This window comes from Vombatus ursinus, unplaced genomic scaffold (assembly GCF_900497805.2).
Source record: "Vombatus ursinus unplaced genomic scaffold, bare-nosed wombat genome assembly UNPS02014778.1, whole genome shotgun sequence".
In the NCBI taxonomy this organism is placed as follows: Eukaryota; Metazoa; Chordata; class Mammalia; order Diprotodontia; family Vombatidae; genus Vombatus; species Vombatus ursinus.
The window spans coordinates 63,154,122-63,172,244 of record NW_020954556.1 but is presented as its reverse complement, the minus strand read 5'-3'; the positions used below and the strand labels follow the sequence as shown (position 1 = coordinate 63,172,244).

The 18,123-nt window shown below is 38.2% G+C and overlaps 1 protein-coding gene across 1 annotated transcript in view; it reads left to right on the top strand.

Moving 5' to 3' along the window:
• The window catches only part of ADAMTS18 (ADAM metallopeptidase with thrombospondin type 1 motif 18), a 194,918-nt gene that overhangs the window by 100,090 nt on the left and 76,705 nt on the right, over positions 1-18,123 (top strand). Inside the window, exon 12 of the mRNA XM_027865019.1 lies at positions 11,160-11,255. Within this exon, the coding sequence (XP_027720820.1) occupies positions 11,160-11,255 (96 nt within the window). The remainder of the gene's footprint in view (positions 1-11,159; positions 11,256-18,123) is intronic.

Sequence of the window (18,123 nt, the reverse complement as noted above, 5' to 3'; positions counted from 1 at the left end):
TGTGAGCATAAAAGGGATGATAAGCTCTTTAAAGATTATGTGTTATACAAATGTGAAGAACCTAAGCACAGTGCTGGGCATATAACACATGTTTAACAAATGCTTTTTTCTTTCATTCATTTGTTATTCTGTCATAAAGAAACTACATCTTCTGAAATAACATGCAACTAGAGGTTACATCCAAACTATGTGTGTGATATATTATTATTCCCATGAGGGCAGTAGGTTTCAGAGAAAGTGACTTGCTTAAGGTCATATAGTACATACATAGGATTGAAAAGACTTGAACCCAATTCTTTTGATTCCAGATCCAGTGTTCTCATTACACCACTGGGTCCTATAGGCAGGCAACCCTCAGAAAGCAGATGTAGCCTGCTCTTAAGACATCTAGAGTAACATTTACCAAACTCATTTAGTCAGGGAACACTTAGGGCTTGAGGTATATTGTTGGAGCCCTTTAATGATGGTTCCAAGATTATGGAATAGTCCTGAGCTAAAGGGAGTGGGGAAGTCATATGAATTTTAGTGCAAACGGAAGAAATTAAGTCTTTGAGCTTTCACTTTAAGACATACAACTTGGCATCACCAAATAAATACCCATGTACCAGGGAGAGCAAAATTATCTGACAGTAAGAATATTTTAAGATACAAGTCATATTGAAAGGTTTTCCTTGTTGCTCCTTCTTAGGTATCAAGCTCTAGGTGGTTACCTCCTTTGCCTACTCAGTGCCAGCTCTGGGTTAAATAACTTCTCCTCAGTCACACAGCTGAGATCAGTGAAAGAGCTGGGATTCAAACCCACATCTTCAGACTCTAAATCTAGTACTCTTCACCACAACAAAGTTGCAATACAGAATTTTACCAGTTGCTAATTTCTTTCAGTTTGATAAACTGTACTAATTGGAACATGAGGTAATAGTATTTTTTTTTCCCCCCGTGCGTCTTGAATCCTTCCCATATACTTACAGATATGCTCTTCAATCTTCGTTTACTGGAAAAAAACAAAAACAAAAGCAAAAACAAACAAACAACAAAAAACTTCTTGATTCTTCTACTCCATCCAGTTATTGTCCAATATCTGACTTTCTCTTCACTACTAAATCTCTTGAAAAATTGTCTGTACTCAAAGCCTCCATTTCCTCACCATCTACTCACTCCTCAGTCTCTTGCAGTTGAATTTTCGTCATCAATGCTCTGTAGAAAGTATTTTCTCTTTAGGTCACCAATGTCCTCCTCATCAAATTTGACAGTCTTTTTTTCAGACTTCATTGTCTTTGACCTTTTCAAAGATTTTAGCATTTATATGTCCTGTCTCTTCCATTAACTTCAGAGAAAAGAACACTGGATTTGAATCTCAGCTCTTAACACATTACTTGTGTAACATTGGGTAAGCCATTTAATGTCTCTATGCCTGTTTCCTTATCTATGAAGTGAGGGAGTTGGACTAGATGACCTCCTTAAAGTCTCTTCTAGTTTTAGTGCTATGATCCTTTTTTTTAAGAAAATAAACTCTTATTGATATCTTTTGTTTTTACATTACCAGAATTTTTTTGAGTATCCATGCCTCTTCTCCCTCTTAAAGAGCAAGCTCTCATAACAGATACTATTTTTTAAAGAAAAAAAAAAGAAGAGGAAAAAGCAAAAATCAGAAAAACTGATCAATGTACCGAAAAAATCTGAACATACACGCAGTGTACCATGTTTGTGGTGTCTAGCTCTGCAAAGGAGTGGGTTGGGGGTGTTTGTTCATATCTCTTTTTTGGAGTCATGCTTGTTGCAATTTTGCAGCATTCTTTTTTTTTATTATTTTGTGGTTGTCCTTTCCATTTGCTTATTATAGTCTTTGTTTATATTGTTTTCTAGGGTCTTCCTACTTCACTTTGCATCAGATTATTGTAAATCTTTCCATTCTTCTCTGTATTCATCATTTTCATAATTTTTTATAGCACAGGGATTTCTATTATATTTATTGCATTCATGTACTACAATTTGTTTAGTCGTTCCCCAATCAATGGACATCTACTTTGCTTCTAAATCTTTGGTACCACAAAAAGTGCTGCCATAATTATTTTGTTGCATACAGGGACTTCTTATCAATTACCTTTTTGGTATGTAAAATTAGTTGCAGAATTTCTGATATGTGCATTTGCATAATTTCAAATCACTTTGCAAAATGGTTGTATTGGTTCATAGCTCCACTAATAACACTACCATTCCACAACCTCTCCAAAGATCCTTCCTGGCTCTTTATCTACTTTATGACCCATTTAGGTCAGTATTCCCCAGGACTCTGTTTTTGTGAACCCTGGTCTTTTCTTTCTTTCTTTCTACGTTTTCTCTTGGCTATCTCACTCTTTCCAATGATTTCAGCTGTTCCCCTCCCCCCACAAGAGATGACTCCCAAATTTGTGTCCATAGTTCTGACTTTTCTTCTGAGTTCCAGACCTGCATCTCAAATTGCCTATAGAACATCATTACCAGTATGTTCTACCAGCATCATGCATAGTGCTCTGTACTTGATAGGTGTTTAGTAAATTGTTGCTAAATTGAATTGAAATTAAATTTTGCCACTATTAGTTAAACTCAGTCAGTTCTTTGAATGGGTACTTTAAAACAAATATCTGGACAAATGCAAGCAGTTGAGTTGAGAAAGAACTTGTTTTTCTTTTCAATAAGTGTATTAAGTTCACTTAACAAATACTAAGCATCTATTACCTAGTTAGTAAAATTTACATATAATTTACATAAATCCACTAATTTGATCCTTATAAAAACGCAAATGAAGTAAAAACTCCAGGCCCAGTATTGTTATCCTATAAGTTACCACAATGTCCGATTGACCCTCCCTCCCTTCAGTGGCGTCAATGGAGCAATTTCCCTCCACCCTCACATTTTAAAAATTAAAGTTTTACTGATGTTTTTTATATTAGTCACTTTCCAATAGCCACCCCTAATAGAACCCTCCATTATAACAAAAACAGTTAAGCAAAATCACATCAATTTCATCTTGTAATGTAGGCAACTTTCTTTGCGTCTGTGTTGGAAGAGGGCTGTGTGTTTCCAGCCCTGAGTCTGCCCTTTCTTCCTGTCCCCCAAATGGTCATTTAGGTCCATAGTTATATAAACCAAGGACACTGTGTCCAAGCATAGGATGCCCATGTCACAACCTGCTGTTTCTGTATTGGCTTCAGGAGTAGTTTGTGAACCACCTGCACTAGGCCTTCTAGAGTGACAGGCAAAGAAAAAGATGCAGTTTCTATAGTATGGACGTAGAATTGTGACGTCTGAACTCTCTAAGCCCATAGAGTAATAGAGCAGTCTTAGAAAAGTAATCAAAACTGTCTTTTAAGGCAGTCTCATCAGACTCAGCCCTTACTGGAACTTTTACCTCTCACTACAGGGGGACAGTGCCAATCACGGCCACAAGAGCAGGCATCTGGAGAAGGGACACAGCCACATGCCATTCTCTTGTTTCGCTTTCCAATAACTGTATTAAGTTCAGTTAACAAATACTAAGCATCTATTATCTAGTTACTAAAATTTGTATAAAGTTTACATAAATCTCCTCGCTTGATCCTCATAAAAACCCAAATGAAGTAAAAACTCCAGGCACAATTATCTTCACTTTACATATTAGGAAGCTGAGACTCAAGGTGGTTAAGTGACTAGGTGGTCAGGGTACCACAATAGAAAGGGGAACCTGTGGCCTTGAGGCCACATGTGGCCTTGAGTGTGGCCTTTTGACTGAGTCCAAGTTTTACAGAACAAATCCTTTTATTAAAGGGATTTCTTCTGTGAAGTTTGGATTCAGTCAAAGGGCCGCACTTCAGGATGTAAAGGGCCACATGTGGCCTCGAGGCTACAAGTTCCCTACCCCTGCCCTGGTTGCATCCTTACTTGTCAGTACATCAGGGAAGCAACCCAAAGACATCCCCACATCAAGAACAATTCTCCCCAGAAAATCCAGACTATTTGTGTATTCTTGGGTGTTCAACCAGGTCCTCCATTTTTTGGGCAATGAGAACCACCTGCCTAAAGGCACCAAAGTCAGGTACCTTAGTACCTGTCATCTGCACTCTTTTTTAAGTATTCTCTGTGAAGCCACTTCAACTACCACCTACATCAGTGACAAAATTCAGTACAGGACCCCTAGGGCTTTGACATTGTTTACTTAATACTGAACTAGGTGGCTACTCTCACAGTTATCACAATCATTGGCCATGGTGCTGATTATTTCTCTAACAGTGCTAACAATGAAGTCTAATAAATGTTGATTGACTGACTTACTGACTGCAGGCATGACTTTTTCTCTTTGAGAAATAAACCCTGAACTATAAGGGAAAATAATGAGTGATAATGGTAATGATAGTGATGATATTTCTATATTTCAACTGAATCTTTGACCATGCTAATATGGGTCCTATTTCCAATGGTACAAATAAAAACCCACCTATTTGTCACTTCAACCAATATATATCTTGTTGACATTCTTTTGTATAAAAACCCCATGGTGCACTGGATGTCTTCCTTTAGGTCTTTTTATATTCTTTGAATGTCAGTGTAGAACTTGGACAGTTATCATTGTGATTGCTCAATGTTGCTACTTGAACAGTATATCTTTTCAGATACATTTCCTAGATGATACCCTTTATGACACTTTTTCATGCAAGTCATTGTGATATGTTCCAAAATACTTATGGCCACCATGCATCTCCTCATTGCCCTCTGAGTTAATTCTTAGCATACTATGGTATTCCATAACTCACAGTCATACCAAATCACTGGAAAATTTTTGGTCATAAAAACCTGGGTTTTTGTCTTAAGTAGCTACTTGGGATAATTAAAAGCACTATACTATTCGCCACATAGAACCCAGTCCCTTCTTTTCTTTTGTTCAATTATGAGCCCAAGTCATTCTCCTTCTGTCTCAGGCATCCTTAGTTCCTCACTCTCCCTCATCCCACATATCCGGTCAGTTGACAAGTCTTTTTTCTACTTCTAACCACCTGTCACATCTATTCAAGCAATCACCACTCTTGTTCAGTCTCTAACCTCTCAGCTAAGACTATTGCAATTACCTACTAATTGGTTTCTTTGCCTCTATCCCCTCTAATCCATCTTTCATATAGCTGCCATTGATTTTCCCTAAGGGCTAGGTCTGACCGCGTAGCTCCCCTACTGGATACACTATTGTTTCTAGGACAAAATATAAATTTCTCCATTTGGCTTTTAAAGTCCTTCAAAACCTGGCTCTAATCTACCTATCCCACCTCATTATACATTACTCCAATTCCTGAAACTATGGAAAAACTGAACTTCTTGTGGTTCTTCACATATGACTCCCCCCTAGTCTCTTGTCTCCATGCCTTTACACTGGTCATTTCCCATTTCATGCACCTCTTTCTCACCTCTACTTCCTAGATTCCTTTACTTTCTTTGAGCCTCAGCTTGAGCATGACCTAAATGAAGCCTTTCTTGATCCTTCATGACTCCTCATGCTCTTCCTCCATAAAAGACCTTATTTTTATATATTCTGTATATGATTATTTATGTGCATGTTATCTCTCTTGATAAAACATGGACTTAAGAGTAGGGACTATTTCATCTTTGTCTTTATATGCTTAGCACCTACTGTACTTTCTGTTACTTAGTAGGCACTTAATAAATCCTTCCTGATCGATTGATTTTTATGCTTTGTTTCATATGGATAACCAGAGTATCAGTGAACAACGTTGTCACTTTGTCTTGATCAAGGAGTTTTATGTGATCTTGACATATGTATGGGAGGTTCTGGTTGGAAGAGATCCTTGGCTCTACTAAATCAAGCATTTTTGTAAACAAAATAAAGGCACATTTGGAGTGCTTATTCTTCAAACCTTTCACTTGCTTCACTGACTGAAGAGGTATTTTGCTATAGATTGTAAAAACCTGCTTCATCTTATATTTTCATCAAGGATACTCAATATGTGTGTAGGTCCTTCTCATAAAGCTGTTATAGAAATTAAAGTACTCATGTGGGTCAGTAGTTATTGATCCATGATAAATTTGTTCAATAGCTTGGGGGCAGGGAGAGTAATACTTTCTGTGATTTTTTTTCCCGTTTGTTTAATATCTTTACCTCTTTCAGGTATCTCAAAAATTAGTTTCTCAGTGCTTTCAAAATTGTGTCACTTCCATCACACATTTCTTCAGTGTATGCTTGAAAAAAAGTAAGAGCAGGAACAGAATAGAGGTCCTTCTGGGACAATCAGAGAGGATCTGAAGAAAAGTCCCAGGATGAGGTTTGGTCCCTGTGAAGAGTACACACCTCTAGGATAGGTCCTAGATCCACTTAAACAACAAGCAGCAAACCCTGGGGTTATCTGGGTTGGGAGGTTGCCTTGGCCCCAGCCCCCGGAACTTTTATCCCCAGGACAGTGAGGGGTTTTGGGCATCTTGGCTGGGGAAGATCAAGAGAACCTCTGCTGACGAGGAATGCCAGACCCAGCTGTGCTATAGAGACATGGCTAGGCGAGAAGGAATCAGAACATGCCTGGTGAGTGCAGAAGCAGTGGGGCAGGGATGATGTTGGCTGTGGGCACTTATAGGAGGCTGGAGGTCTTGGTTCTAGTTCCAAGCCAGAGGGGAGAACTACAGCAGGATCTGAGGCAGGAGGCATCATCTCTCATACCCCAGGACTAGAGGTGATTATAAAAACCAAGTTACTACAAATTAAAAAAAATGCACAGGCAAAGGAGAAAAAATCCAACCACAAAGAGTTACTATAGGAATAGAGAAAGACTGGGATTCATCTTCAGAGGAGGATACTGAAGCAAAGAAATCCTCTTCTACCCCAAAGAGTAACATCAAATGGTCACCTGCTCAAAAAGAATTCATAGAAGAACTTTAAAAAGACTTTAAAAATCAAATGAGAGATTAAGGAAAAAGCTAAAAAAAAAAATCCAAGAAAAACAAGATTATGAAAAGAAAGTCAATCAATTAGAAAAGGAGGTCCAGAATCTTAAGGAAGAAAATTATTCCTTAGAAATCAGAATTGGGCAAGGGGAAGCCAGTGAAGTTATAAGAGATAAAGCAATAATAAAACAAAATATAAAAAATGAAAAAATAGAAGAGAATGTGAAATATCTCATAAGAAAAATAACTGATCTGGAGAACAGATCAAGAAGAGAAAACACAAGAGTAATCAGACTACCTGAAAGCTATGATCAAAAAAAGAATCTTGATACAATAATACAGGAAATAATTAAAGAAAGTTGTCATAAAGCATTAGAACAAGACGGGAAAGTAGAAATAGAAAAAATTCACTGATCACCACCTGAAAGAGATCCTGTGAGGAAAACCCATAGGGATGTTATAGCCAAATTCTGAAAGCCCAAGCTCAAGGATAAAATATTACAAGCAACAAGAAAAAAGCAATTCAAATATGGCAGTACCACAATTAGAATCATGCAAGATGTAGCAGCAGTGGCACTAAAAGACCAAAGGTCTTGGAACACTTTTTTGAAGAGCATTTTTTGAACCATTGAAGTGAGCTTCTGGCCAAAAATATTCCCAGCAAAGCTAAGCATAACCCTGAATGAAAAAAATTGATACTTAATGAACTGTCAGACTTTTAGGACTTTGTTAAAAAAAAACAACAACCAAAATTTAATAGAAGATTTGACATACAAGAGCCAAGAGAAATATAAGGTACATACCAAAGACTAATTACAAGGGATTCAATAAGGACAGACTATTTACCTTTTATATATGTAAAATGTAAAACGTGTGTCTAAGATTGTTATTAATAAATGGAGTTCATAAGAAAGATTGGGGTAGACCTGAGTATGATATGATTTTAAAAAATAAAACTGTTTAGGAACAGCTAAAAAGAGTTATTATTTTATACAAATGAAGTGCTAGAGGAAGAACTGACACAGAGAAATTAGATGGGGGAGGAGGGCTGTTCTGGAAACCTACTTTCATTGGGAGTGGGTTCAAGAGGGAACAATACATATATATCTAAAAGACTATAAAAGTCTTCTAAATTCAGAAAGAAATAAAATGGTAAGGTGATAGAGTGGGGGGAGAGGATAAAGGAAGGATCTCTAGAGGTGAAGGTGAGAGAATAGGTTAAAGGGGGGAGGTATTGAAGGGGGTTTAAATTTATGAGAATGGGAGGATGAGGGAGGGATCCTTGGGGGGTGGGGTAGGTTAAGTAATAGGAGGACAAGATAGCAGGTAGAAATGAAGTAGAGGAGTTAGGGATAGGAAATAAGAGATGCACAAACATAAAAACAAAGATCAGAAGTAGAACTTGTTAGGGAAAGTATATCCCTATATATACATATATGTATATCTGTTATATATATGTATGTGTATATGTATGTGTATGTATGTATATGTATATCTGTTATATATATATGTATGTGTATGTATGTATATGTATATCTGTATATCTATATAAAATATATCCACACTTAATTGTAGCCTTCAGGTGAAGGGGAAAAAAGAACAAAGTAAAAAGTGCACAGCAGAGAACGAAAGAAAACTAACAAGGAAGCAAAGAAAAGATGGATAGCTCTCAATACGATGTATAGTATTTATTATATAGGCTTTCTTGAAATGGAAATTTATTGCTATGTATTTTGAATCCTCTCTTACATTCTGCTGTGCACATGACATGATTTTTTTTTTGTATCTAAGTTTCAATATTTAAGTTTATAATGTGTTTCTTTTTCTTTTCTTATTGTGTATTTAAATTTCAGTAATAAAAAAAAAACACAACAAAACAAACAAAAACAAGTAGAGTTGCAGAACCAGGGCATGGACATGGGAGTTGAGACACACTGTTTCTAACTGGTTGTGTAACTTTAGGCAAGTCACTTCCCATCCATGGCCTCAATTTCCTCCTCTGTAAAGTGAGAGTTTGGAATAAATGAAAACCAAAGGATCTTTCCAGAACATTCTATGTTCTAAGATTGTTTCAAATTTATACCCTTGGATCTTCATATCTTTCCCAAAAATGACATATGTGATATTTGTTGCTTTTGTAACAATTGGATTTTTTGAAATTGAGAATTAAAATTACTTCTTGGTATTTTGATAGATTCATGATCCATCAGCAGTTATGTGGTATACTGGATGGAGTGCTGGAATGTGCTTGGTATCAGGAAGACTTGAGTTTGAATCCTACCTTAGGCACTTGCTAATTGTGTGACCCTGGACAAGTCATTTAACCTCTTCCAGACTTAGTTCCCTCTTCTGTAAAATGGGGATGATAACAATATGTACCTCATGGGGTAGTTTTGAGGCTCAAATGAGATATGTGTTAAGCACTTTTCAAACCTTTAAGTACCATATATTTAGACTCTCTCCACCAATGTAGATCATAACCCATACATGTTATCTCATCCTATAGGATCCCAATCCATGTGGTAGCATAAATTATCCACAGAGTATTTGCTTCAAACTTTGGAGACCTTTTTCTGGTTCTTTCAGTATTTCATGAGTATCGGTATAATGCAGTCCCCTTTGCAGAGCAGAGAGAAAGCTGGCCTTGGGGTCAGGGTAACTGAGGCTCGGGTCCTACTTCTAACCCACATTAGCTTTGTAATCATAGGCAAGTCTTTCACTTCTCAGCACCCCTGGGCACCTCTGTAGTACTATCAATTATAGACAGATTGTTCATCTGTCTGTATAGGTAGAGGGAATTTTCACATATGTTCACTACCTTGATGAAATAATAGTTCTGGACCAAACAAAAATGAGTTTAATATTTGGCTTATACATCCATTATACTTCATTGTTGTTACATGACCAAATGATTTCCTTTCTAGTAGTAAGTGGCTCGGTGATATATTTGACACCATTTCTTGTGCCTATGAGGCATCCCATTTACTCACTATGTGCCTTTTCTTTGTCTTTTGGGTCATACATATTTTTTGTTCTTCTTAGGTCATAACATACCTTGATTCCAAATCAGGCAGCATCACTGAAACAATAATTGTTATAGAGGTGACTTTGTGTCAAGGAGCAGTTCGTGGTTTTTGAAAACGTGGCTCAATTTCTCACGACCTCCAGGGTCCAGTATGAAATCTTCTGTTTGACTTTTAAAGCCCTTCACAACCTTCTGATCCTTCTAGCCTTTTTACACTTCTCTCTTCCATATATTCTACAGCCCAGTGACATTGTTCTGCTTGCTCTATCTGGTTGGTATTTTCAGTGGCTGTCCCCATGCCTGCAATATCCTTCCTCCTCCCCTCTGTCTTGTGGCTTCCTTCAAGATTCAGCTCACATCCCATCCTCTGAAAGAGGTCTTCCCTGGTGTGTCCTTTCCCCCCACTTCCCCCTCCTCCACTCCCCTGCCGTGCCTAGTGCCTTTGAGATTTCCTCCTCATTACGCTATATATATATATCTTGTGTGTACGTAGCTGTTTCTCTCATTAGAATGTGAGCTCCTGGAGGACAGGGACCATTTTTTTTGGCCTTTCTTTGTATCCCCAGTGCTTAGCACAGAACCTGACTCACAGTGAGTGCTTAATAAATAGTTGTTGCTGTTGTTGTTGTTGACAACAAGATTTTCCAAGTTTCTAATACCTACTGGCTCTGCTCTATGGTTTTCCTTTGTCAAAAGTACCTCTGGGAAATGAGGCAGTAGTTCTCAAATATTTTAGTTTCAGGATTCCTTTACGTTCTTAGAAATTATTAAGGATCCCGTAAAGTGCTTTTGTTTATATGGGTTATTTGTAGTTCGGTTGTTCAGTCATGTCTGACTCTTTGCGACCCCATTTGAGGTTTTCTTAGCAAAGATACTGGAGTGGTTTGCCATTTCTTTCTCCAGCTCAGATGAGGAAACTGAGGCACACAGGGGTAAGTGACTTACCCAGGGTCACATAGCTAGTAAGTGACTGAGGTCAGATTTGAACTCAGGAATATGGGACTTCCTGACTCCAGGCCTGACGCTCTATCCACTGCACCACCTAGCTCTCCCATCAATATCTACCACCTTAGAAATTAAAATTTTTTAGTATTATTGTGAAAATAAGTTTGACCTTGTAGACCCCTTTAGAGGGTCTTGGGAACCCCCAGGGTTCCTGGAGCCATCCTTTGAGAACTCCTGGTGTATATAGTATACTAAATGCCTTACTTCTATAACTGTTCTTTGCTTTACCTTTCAGGATATTTGCAAATCACTTTGGTGCCATCGAACAGGCCATAGGTGTGAGACAAAATTCATGCCAGCAGCAGAAGGCACCATCTGTGGTCTGAGTAAGGTAAACTGCATGATCTTCAGTCTTGTATTTCTTTTGTTTCACTGTATTCCCAGTGCCTGGCACAGTGTCTAATGAATCGTGGTTGCTTAATAAATGCTTGTTTATTGATTCATTCAACAGAGGGCTGACTTAAACAGATAAGCAGCCTGGTGTGGTATAGTGGATTGAGCTCTGGGCCTGGAGTCAGGAAGACCTGAATTCAAATCTGGCCTCAGACACTTACTAGTGGTATTACCTTGGGCAAGTCACTTATCCTCTGCCTCAGTTTTCTCAACTGTAGAATGGGGATAATAATAGCAACTACCTCCTTGTTTTGGTGTGAGAAATGAGATAAAATTTTAAAGTACTTAGCACAGAACCTAGCACAAAGTAATGCTATATAAAGGCTAGCTATTATTACTATTATTATTGGTGTAGTAGAAAGAACATTGGCTTCAGAATGGGAGGTGTGGGTTCCAGTAAGAGCACCAATATTTACTAGCATGTGACTCTAGTCAAGTCACTTAATCTCTGTGAGCCTCAGTTTCCTCAACTATAAAATAGGGATAATACTTAACTGTGTGATCTTGAAGACTCCCTGGATTTCTATTGGCTATCCCCATGCTTGAAATGCTTTCCCTCTTTACCCCTGCCTCCTGTTTCCCTTAGCTGCTTTCACAATTGAACTCAAATGTCACCTGTAACAGTATTTTCCTGTTCTCTCTACTGCTAGTGCCTTCCCTCTGAGATTACTTCTCATCACTGAAATCTTGCAAGATATCTGGGGGTTTACAAGCTAGATTTTTTTCTTAAGGAGCATGCCTTAAACCCAAATCACTCTGATTCTCATTGATTGGCCAGCAGTAGGTCCCAGGCCAAGCCCCACTTGGTCATTGTTTGGGGCCCTGATTGGCTCAGAATGAACATAAATAGCAATTATTTCTGTTTTGGCCAGAAACACTGAGAGTCATCCCCTTCCAGATTGATTTTTTTTTTTGACTAGGTGAAAGAAACCGTTCACTGCCTCATTTCTTACCTAGGTTTAATCTTTGAATGGATGTTGCCTCAATCAAACTGAGACCTATTAAAGACCTTAGCTTAAAAAGACCAATGTCTCCCATTGCATTCAGGGCCGTCTCTAGTCGTTCTGATCTATATCTTTGTCACTGGACCTAGATGGCTTTGGAGGAGAAAGTGAGGCTGGTGACTGCACAGCCCTTCCTCACTTAAATCCAATTTACCTGCATTTCATGGCAACACCTCCTTGATGTTATGGTCCTCTTTGAGAATGAAGGACAAACAACAACAACTTCTCATTGACTCTCTATGTATCTTATTTATACATAGTCATTTAAATATTGTCTCTTCTCATTAGAATGTGAGCTTCTTGAGGTAAGGGAGAGTGTTCAGCACAGTGGCTGACACATAGTAAATAATTAATATAATAAATACTTGACTGACTACCTGAATGACTACCTCATAGGGTTGTCGTGAAGGAAGCATCTTGTAAATTTAATACGTATAACTGTCAAATGTGAGCTATGATTATTGTTGTTGACCACCCAGGGTTGACTGTTTCTCATTATGATGAATCAATAAACCTTTGACTAGGAGGTAGAGAGGTTGGGTCCTATATGAATCCACAATGAAGAAGTTATAGATTCTTGAATTATCCGAATACCCAATGTAGATGAGATTTGCCTAAAAAGCCATCTTCCTAGGAGAAGGGAATTAAAATAATTGCATCTTAAACTTTACCATGAATTACTGAATAAAGTAATTAGTAATTGGTCTTTATGCCAAGATCTACTTCAAACTTATAGATCTGTGAATTCATCATTATAAATACTGCTTTCACTGACACAGGCCACAATGTTTCCCCCTCTTACTAGATGGTCTTTGTTGTGAGTTTTCCCTAAATATCCATCCCCTTGTGATGAACTATCTGATGAGCTATCACAGTTACTCTGTGATGCATTCATCCATGATGAACCTCTCCCCCCTCAATGAGGATGGTCATTAGTTGGCAGATATACAGGCTTTTACTGGGCCAATGCTATAATCCTTTCCATCTTGGTAGAATATCTACTATACTTTCATTCCTCTGCCATGGCTTTTGGATAAGCCACGCAGCAGAGCAAGAGGGTATCAGTGGAAGACTTTACTAGGGGTCAAGTACCAAGACAGAGTATTTCAAAAGTATGTATTTTAACTAGGAAACTAAGACCCAGAATCCCCATGGAGTTGGAAGCTCTGATTTTCAGAACTGACTCTGTCACTTGTTAGCTATTTAACTTTGGGCAAATGATTTACTTCCTGAGACCATTTTTTTCCTTTGTAAGATAGGAATAATAATGCCTTATAGGAATCTCCTCTACAAAATCAATGTCCTGGAAATGGGCAATTAGCTTCCATTTGAATTGCTATAGTGGAGGGCTATCTGTGGTAGTGAGATTTCTCTCACTGTAGCTGTTCATATGGAAGCTAAATGACCACTTCTTGGGGACTGATTTTGTAGATGATATTCCTGCTCCAAGTCTGAGTAAGATTCTGGATTTCCATCCCCTTTTTCTCTGAATTCCTATACAAATTAAGATGATAGAATCTCAGAGCTGAAAGCAACTCAGATGTTGTCCAGGTCAACCCCTACATGAAGTATAAATTCCCTCTGTAATATCCCTGATATCATATTAGGAGTCTAAAACTCTCCTCTATGAAGTTAAGATTTTTCTTATATTTCATTCTTAGAAGAGAATGCAAATCATGGTCAACTGGTAGATAAAATAATACTATAGGTAATACTTTAGATACTAACACTAAAATAATATTGTAGATAAAATAGTATACCTAGATTTTATAAAAATGTTTAGTAAATTTAAAAGTTTTTCATGCTATTCTTTTAGAATATATGGAGAGATATGGGACAGACCATAGTATAAATATAAATATACAATAGTATAAATATATAAAAATCATAAAGTCTTTGAATGTTTGGACTCAAGGAATAGTCATTTAATGGTCTGATATTGGAAGCAGATTTCCAGGAGCATTCCCCAAAGTAAACCCTATGCTGTTTAACATTTTATCAATGGCCCGGAAAAAGGAATGATTGGAATGTTTATCAGATTTATAGGTAGCAGACAACTTGAAGAAAGAGCTATTACACTGGGCAATCAGAAATTTTAAATGATCTTGGTAGGTTAGGACATCAAACTGAATCAAAGAAAATGAAATGTAATATGGATAAATGTAAAGCCTTATACTTGGGTTCAAAAAATCAACTTCATAAATGTGAGATGAAGGAAGTATGACTAGATAGTGGTTCCTCTGAAAAAAAGATTTGGGAGTTTGGGGGAGATATAAGCTAAGTAGTATGATGTGGCAGCCAAGAATGCCAAGGTAATCTTAAGCTACATTGAAAGGCATTGTGTGTCCGCTTAGGGTGATGACAGTCATGGTTTACTTTGTCCTAGTCACACTATACTTGGAGTTCTGTGTGTCATATTTTACACAAGACATAAATAAGCTGGAGAATATCCAGGGGAGGGTGAGTAACCGGCATGGTGAGAGGCCTTGTGAAGATCAATGGAAGCAACTGGGAATGTTTAGCTTAGACAAGAGAAGACTTAGGTAAGATGTGATAGTTGTCTCACATGTCACGTGGAAGAGGGATGAGACTTGTTTTATTTGGCCCGATGGGCAGACCTAGAGCAATGAGCAGAAGTTCAAAGAGAAAAATTTAGGTTTAATGCAAGGAAACTACTATCTTCTAGGCACTGTGTGCTGAGCACTTTACACATATTTTCTCACTTGATCCTCACGATAACTCTGGGAGGGATAGCTCTATTATTATCCTCATTGTATAGTTGAGGAAACTGAGGCACAGGTTAAGTAACTTACCCAAGGTCATACAGTTAATAAATGTCCGAGGTTGGATTTAAACTCAGGTGTTCCTGACTCCAGGTCCAGCACTCTATCCAGTGTACCACCTAGGTACCTCTAAGGCAGGAAAATATCCTTAAGAATTGGAGATATCGAAAAGTGGAATGGAAGAGGAGGAAATGAGGCCCTATTCCTCAAGAGAGGTCTTAGAAGAAAGTTCTCATGACCACTTGTTGGTATAATAGAGCAAGGATTTTTGTACTGATATAGGCTAGACTAGATGACTTCTGAAGCCCCATAGAATTCTCTCATTCTCATACTGCAAATTTTTCTTGAACCAACCTAATCTTCAACTTTTAATGTACTTCCAAATCCACTTCCCTTTAGCTAATTCTGTCTTTTATGGTATATTTGAAAGAGCTCTAAATTTGGAGACAGAGGACATGGATTAGAATCCTGGCCTTGCAATTTACTATAGCAATTACCTTAGGGAAGTCTCATCGCCACTCTGTGCCTCAGTTTCTTAATCTGTAAAATGAGAGGTTTGGACTAAATGGTGTCCAAGTTTCTTCCAGATCTAAATCTATCTGTACCTGTCTATCTTTTAGATTTGTTCATCTCTCTGATTAATCTCCTCGTTAGGAAACAAAGGTATTTACTTCTGTTGTTCATTTGTTCATATAGTTTTAATCTCCATCTCTGCTGATGTCCACTTCCAATGCCTTGTTGTGGTTTGGAGGGAAGCCTGAGCTATGTCGGCAGAGCGTAAGCTTTGGCAGGGCCTTCCCAGAGTGAAAGGTTTCTAGTATGGGCGCAGTAATAGACCATATGTCAGTTGCCTGTAGAGGTTTCTAGCTAAGTGTAGTGAGGTTCATCACCTGAGGGTTAGTCATTAAGGTTGAGTGATTTTGAGTATTACCACTCATAAAGAACATCTACTAGGGTATGGAGAAGCTAGGGTCAGTTTTGGTGTAGGGAGTAGGCTCCCTAAAAAAAAAAACTATGGATGCCTGAAGTGAGAACTATTATTACTATTACCATCATGATATTGCTAGTGAATGACTAGTTTAGTTGATGACCCTAATGCAGACAAACCGCTCTTACTTTCCCTCTTCTCCCCTTTTTCCCATTTTTCCATTCATATGGTCACCCCTTGCTCCAGTGATAGCTAGACATAGAATTACAACCAAGCAGCAGCTAGTGTCTAAAGGACTAGGAATAGTTCCATTTTTCTCCACCTGGTCAGATCCCATCTAGATTATTGTATTTGGTTCTTGGTGTCAAATTTGGGGAGAGTCATTGATATGCTACAGTGAATACAGAAGAGAATCACAAAGATAGATCAAGGATGCCCATCCTGGAGAAGAGAGACTTGCAGGGTCAAGGTTGCTGCCTTCAATTCTTTGGAGGGGAGGTGCATGAAAGATGGATTCATGGTCTTTTGCTTGGTGACAACTTCAATAATGCTAACAGCAACAAGAAGCATTTATTAAGCGCTTACTTTGTGCCAGACATTGTGCTAAGAGCTGAGCTGACAAAGAAAGGCAAAAACATGTTCTCTGCTCTCAAGAAGCTCACATTCTTATGGGGAGAACCTGTAAACAACTACATATATACAAGATGTACATATATATGTATATACATATATATGTAGATATCTGTCAATATCTATCTAGATATAGATATATATATATATATATATATATACAGGGTAAATTAGAGGTAATCTCAGAGGGAAAGCCCTGAGCTTTAAGGCAGACCTCAGAAGCTAGATGACCTCCAAAGTCCTTCCAACTCTAGATCGATGAAGTTTCAGAGGGACACATATCAGCTTGATGTAGGGAAAACGTCATGAACATTCCAGAAATGGAATGTGTTGCCTCCTCTGGTAGCAGGCTCTCCATTACTGGAGATCTTCAAGTGAAGATTGGATGTGACATATTGTCAGGAATGCTGTAGAGATCTTTACTCAGGGATAGATGTGACTAAATAAATGACCTCTGAAGTCCCGTCTAGCTCTGAGATCTTGTGATTCTGTTTCATGATTTCGTGAAGATTGAAATGGCAAATGCACTTTGGAGAAGGAAAATTAAAAGCCTAAAAATTAATTAACATATGGCAAGAATTGGAAGAGAAGAAGCAGGATCATGGTGCTGACAATATGTATTGGCAACCAACTCCATGCTAAATAGTGGTGAAGCCAAAGTTATCCCAGGGGATAAACAAGGATTTGAAAGCCTAACCCACTCCCCATAATTCTGAAATTGAACCCTCCACCCTAACTCATCAAGACCTGGCCCATCCCAAACCCCAGCCTGCTGAATCTGATCACCAAGGATTTAAGAGAATGGAGTTGTGCTAAGTCATGCAGAAATCTCACATAATAAAAATGCCTAAGACAGTATTCCCTAATGATAATGGAACCCTGGGGGTGGGGGTGGTGGAGAAAAGAATAATAACTATAACATTAATAATTCATGTTTTTATAGTGCCTTAGGCTTGCAAAGTGCTTTCCTCACAGCTACTCTATGAGTGAGGCAGTGCAAGGATTATTATTCCTATTTGCAGACAAGGAAACTGAGGCTGAGAGAGTAGAAATGCCTTGCCCATGATCCCCCATTGTGATGGTGTCAGAACTGGGATTTGAACACAGTATCCTGATTTGGAGAATTGTAGATTAGGAGATCTTCTGGAAGACAATACAGTAACAGTTGAAAAAAGTAGTCCATACCAGGGGTCCAGAGACCTATGCCTAAGTCTGAGCTCTGCCGCTAATTTGGCATATGACCTTGGGTAATCAATCTGCTTCACCTCTTGTGTAAAAACAAGCAAGAGCCACATATTTTCAGTAGAACCATTCATGGTTTAATCCTTTCCCCCAGCAGGAAATTAACAATTGAAAAAGTTTTGCCTCTCAGCCTACAGTGCTTTTACAGTATCTATTCCCTCCCAAGTGGTGGCCAAGCTTGGAAAAATTCATGACCTTTCCTAGCTGAGACTTTGAAAA